The 5,046-nt window shown below is 36.9% G+C and overlaps 1 protein-coding gene across 1 annotated transcript in view; it reads right to left on the reverse strand.

Annotated features, from left to right (window-relative positions):
- Nucleotides 1-5,046, reverse strand: part of LOC128875697 (uncharacterized) — a 32,274-nt gene that overhangs the window by 15,847 nt on the left and 11,381 nt on the right. The window contains exons 17-19 of the mRNA XM_054121516.1: nt 3,988-4,602; nt 1,623-1,885; nt 96-396 (exon numbers count right to left, since the gene is read on the reverse strand). Of these exons, the coding sequence (XP_053977491.1) occupies nt 96-396; nt 1,623-1,885; nt 3,988-4,602 (1,179 nt within the window). The remainder of the gene's footprint in view (nt 1-95; nt 397-1,622; nt 1,886-3,987; nt 4,603-5,046) is intronic.

The raw sequence follows: 5,046 nt of genomic DNA on the forward strand, positions 1-5,046 counted from the left end.
ATATATTATAATATTATATATTATATTATATTTTATGAAAATTAAATCTAGAATTTTGTTATACCACAACCCGTTTAGAGTATCGGATGACTTACATTGTACTGCGTGTCCAAGAGTCCAGAATCAATTGCTTGCTTCACGTAGTCCTCGAAGTCCTTAACTTTCACCATAGAAGTGACTTCTTCGTTTTGATTGACATCGTTCACAAGGATCGAACGGTCATCATCGGGTGTGCTCGTACGCGATAAGCATTCTTTATTGGATGGAGTGGGCGTGACAGATTTTGGTGGGTGCGATGAATTTGTCAGAATCGATTTATCCTCCAGGTTTTCGGTTTTGCGCGCCAAAGACATTTCTTCGTGATGAATAAATACTTTCGATGGGCCTCTCTTCTTCCTGCGTAGGTGTGTCAGGTGGAGGAAAACAAACTATTAGGTACCGGAAAAAGTTCGTGCAGTTTATTCGTTAATTGTAACTACATATATAACTGTATACATCGATTTTCACGTGGTAATTGGCAACTGTAAGACACGAGTTTGGTTTCATTTTAAAGCTTGATCTTTGTGATTGGTATGCATGCTCTGTGGAGTTCAATTGTTTCGTTGTTGTGTAGCTATAGGAACAGTAAACACGGACAGCGAAAGAGTAAAAATTCGTGCTTTCAGTCTTTACGAATTTAAACTTGGCAGTACAGCAGCAAATGCACCAAGACGCATTTGTAGCGTTTGTGGGGAAGGTGCTGTTAGTGAAAGAACCGCACAGAAATGGTTTAAAGGGTTCAAAGAAGGAAATGAATCGGTAAACGACGAACCGCGTTCAGGGCGTCCATCTGTCATCGAACACGAAAAATTCATCGAGTACGCAAGTTCAAATCCAAGAAAAAGATGTTCTGAGCTTGCTCAAGTATTCGAATGCGAAGAATCTACCGCAAGAAAGCGAATTCATTTACTTTTAATTTTCACAAAAGATTGGGCAAATGGATACCGCACTGTTTAACGGAAGAGAACTAATACTCCTGGCTGAGCATTTGCAATATCCATTTATCGATCGAATTTTAACTTGTGATGAAAAGTGGGTGGAATATGATAATGTACAACGATCGATCACACCACTGGGTTGAAAAGGGGTCGTGTTCAACAGAAACCATACAAAAACTAAGTCTCCATTCGAAGAAGGTGCTGATCACTGTTTGGTGGACTACACGAGGTATCACGTTGATTTTCTTCCACGTGGCAGACTATTACTGCAGATACTCATTGCAAAGAAATTGATGAAGTCATTGATGAAATTGATGATAAATGGTGATTATTTCGTTGAATAAACCTATGATTTAAAACAGATTCGAGTATTTGTATTTTTCTCTGAAAATCCGCACGAACTTTCTCCGGTACCTAATATTTACAATACCTAATGTTTCTTTAGGTTTAATTTCTTTGCACCTCGAAGTGTCAATAAAATGATTGTTGGCGAGGTAAACATGATCTTATTCTCAAATCTAGATAGCTTAGAATTCTTGGCAATAGAATGCTAAGAAACATCTCGAGTTGCTGGTAGATACCAGAAAAAAGGAATTGAGTGCAAAGGGTTAATTTTATCGAATAGAGTAAAAAGATCGATTGTACCTTCGATAAAAGTAAAACGCCACAACTGCCACGACGAGTAATATCATAATGGGAATGATCCACGCTTCGTCGTGTCGCCTTGGCACCTCGCCGACACGAATCGATGTCGTCTTCACGACTATGATCTGATCATCTATCGATTCTTCGGTTTGCACGATAACCATTATCACGTAGGATTCGTCAGGCTTTAGCGGACAGTTCGTGGCATCGCCGTAAAGTTTGTTATCCCCTACCGTGAACGTTTTGCCGGCGAACTTCTCCGTCTGTTGAATGGGAGTTATTATTTATGAGAAAAAAGATTAAAAATAGTTCGAAAGAAGCGATCCTCAGAAAATATTCTTCTTTCGAAAACAATATATTTAACAACAATTTCATATCTTATCGAGATGTACAGATTTTGTTTAAAATACTTTTATTAAGAACGGAAATAGGGAAAATTAAAATAAGTGTCCGATGTAAATAATCGCAATTATCAATTTAATCATGTATGGTTATTTGTGTGCGCGTGTGTGTATGTAAATATGTATAGTATATTCGTATATTGTTTGTAAATATCTACCAAAGCATTGAAACTAACGAATTTGCAATAACGACTAATACAGCGACAATTTTACAACATTACATCATTTGCTATTATGATAATTATAAACTAATACACACCGTTGGATTCAGAATAAATAAATGCTTTCATTAATCTGGAAATAAATCAAAATTTTTAAAAATTTCATGCAAAAGGACAGCTATTTTTGAAAAACTCATTTTTTTTTTTAATATTATTTGACACTGGTTCATAGGTCTCTAAAAACAGACCAATGTTTATTTGAACATTTTCTGGATATCCCTTGTCATCTTCGAGTTATAAACGCATAAGTAAACGGGGTAGAAAGGGGGTAGTTTCTCCCTCAAAGTAAAAAACTAGCACGAACGAATTACACTTGCCTTCTTAGATGATAAAATCGTATATAATAAAATATTTATGCAAAGTTTCGTATATAATAAAATATATATGCAAATATTTATGCAAAGCTTCATCAAAATCGGAGTGGATCAGTTTCCAAGCTTCCCTTGTCAGTAGCGATAAAATATTATCTACGATAGAATCGAAAATTATTTAAGGGGGTCCACCTTGTGTGAGATTTTCAAAAAATCAAAATTTCTTTTCTACATATTTATCATCTAGGAGATATATTACAATGACTGTCACAGAAGCATTTCATGAAATTCTGCTTAGTTCATTACTTTTCGAACCCCAAACGTGCCCGGCTCAGCGTCGTACTACTTTCGTACGAAACTTTAAACGCGTTTTTCTCGAAATCACGTTTTTGGAAATGGCGAGCAGGATTGCGCAAAATCCATTACACGAATCGGGATGAAATTTTTCTTTCTACAATTTTCAAACGTAATTGGTGGTACTGGCGGCGAGATTCATGTTAAAAAAATTGTTTTCCAACGTCTGTTAGCCATTAGATAGGGGAAAAGATACCTTAAAGTATCATTTTTTAGTTTATACGCCACCCTATTAACAATATTCAAAACTTTTTGAGTATCTTATCGCCAGTACCTTCAAAATGTAATTATAAAGAAGGTGATATTTTACTTTTTAACCGACTTCGAAAAGGAGGAGATTACTCAATTCGACATGTATTTTTTTTCTTTTCTTTTTTTTTTTTAGGTGTTACTCGATTACGTCCAGACGGCTTGACCAATCGGGATGAAACCTGTTGCATTTTGTAGAGCATATCTCCGGGGTAGTCCTATTACCAAACAATTTTGGGATTTATCATTTTTTAACCGTTTCTTTTTTTTTGCAAAAAACCGAAAAATTTTGTATTGCTTCTTATTTCGAAACGAATTGACCGATCGGATTGAATCTTCTTGCATCTGGTAGGGCTTCGTTGCCTCTTACAAGCTTAAAAAGACATTTGACCTACTTCCGTTTTTTACCACTTTATTGCACTTTTGATCGAAAATTGTATTCTCAAAGATTGTAACGATACATTCGTACTGATAGCTACTTCTAATCGTGGCATCCTTACTTATGTCTTCCTTAATAAAAAGCTTTTGTTCCAGATGATCAAGTACGATCAAATCCTTCTCGCTGAATGACTCTTCTACTTTTAAGTGGTCTCGTTAAAGCGCCGTCTAGGAATATCCACATATCGAAACATTGTGATAAAGTCAAAAATTAATGTCAAAGCGTCGATCTACCAAATAAAAAAAAAAAATGATCATAATTGCACTAGTACTTTTCCTACAAAAAAATTCTTGAAAATTGCCTCGAAAATTAAACGTTACACAGGTCCCCTTAAAATCCGTATCGAAACGATACTCGACGCCGTACGTTCGAAAATTAGGAGATACTCACGGAAAACGTGGCAGCTCGCCACGCGGTTTCGTAATGATCGATGCCCGTCTTCTCGCGAAGTAAAGGGCTCAGTTTCACGTAACGCTCGCAGGGTTGCGGCCCCTTCACGATCACGTTCATCAGGCTGTTCCTCGTGTCGTTCACCACGGTAGGAATGCGCAACGTGATCGTCGAATCCTTGTCCCTTACTTCCGACGTTAATTCCGTCTCGAATCCCGTGGCCAAAGGTGTACGCACTTCCGCAAAGTCGTTCACGCCAGATTTTCCCATGATTGTCACGCCGCGAATGGAAACTACGTAAGTGGTCGACGACAGAAAGTGTAATTGTTGGCTGTACCGAGACTGGTATTCCTTGACCAGGTGCTCGTGTATCATGGTTCTCTTCGACTCTTGAATTTCCATTCTGAGATCCGATGATATTATTTTCGAAATTATCAGAAATTTCTCCAGACGACCCCCTGTTCGCCATGGATGAGACCAACTCACGTTGACGACACCTTTATCGAGAGTTTCGACGGTGAAGAGGTGAGGTGCCTCTGGTTTAAATTCAACGAGAAAAATCGGCACACGTGACGCGTTGCCCGGCGTCGAAAGGTTTGCGTTCACAGCTGAAACCTGGAATGTCATCCAAATGTCCGATTAAGAATGATTAGGAATGTTATTTAAATAGCAAGTGTTATAAGGTAATTCCATGTGAAATCGAAGAATTTTTGGAGTGAGGTTGTGGATTTGTTGAAGTCTTTAGTGATATTGAAATTATTGTGAAATTTGCATAGGTTGGTACAATCTCTTATACATGTTTGAAATATAGTATCATTATGATATAGTGAATAATTTTAAATATCGAATTATAGCGATAAACATATCCTTCTTGCACGTTTCTGTTCTTTATTCCTAGACTGCGGGTCTTTATGCAAAATAAAGTCTTCGCAAACGTGCCTAAAAATATTCAACCTAAATAAGAATTTATTTTAATCTGCAAATATTATAACGTGAACTTTACTTTCAATCTTTTTTATATCCTTGCTTTTATATTCTCTTCTATATTGTTTACATTTT

This window comes from Hylaeus volcanicus, chromosome 4 (assembly GCF_026283585.1).
Source record: "Hylaeus volcanicus isolate JK05 chromosome 4, UHH_iyHylVolc1.0_haploid, whole genome shotgun sequence".
NCBI classification, from domain to species: Eukaryota; Metazoa; Arthropoda; class Insecta; order Hymenoptera; family Colletidae; genus Hylaeus; species Hylaeus volcanicus.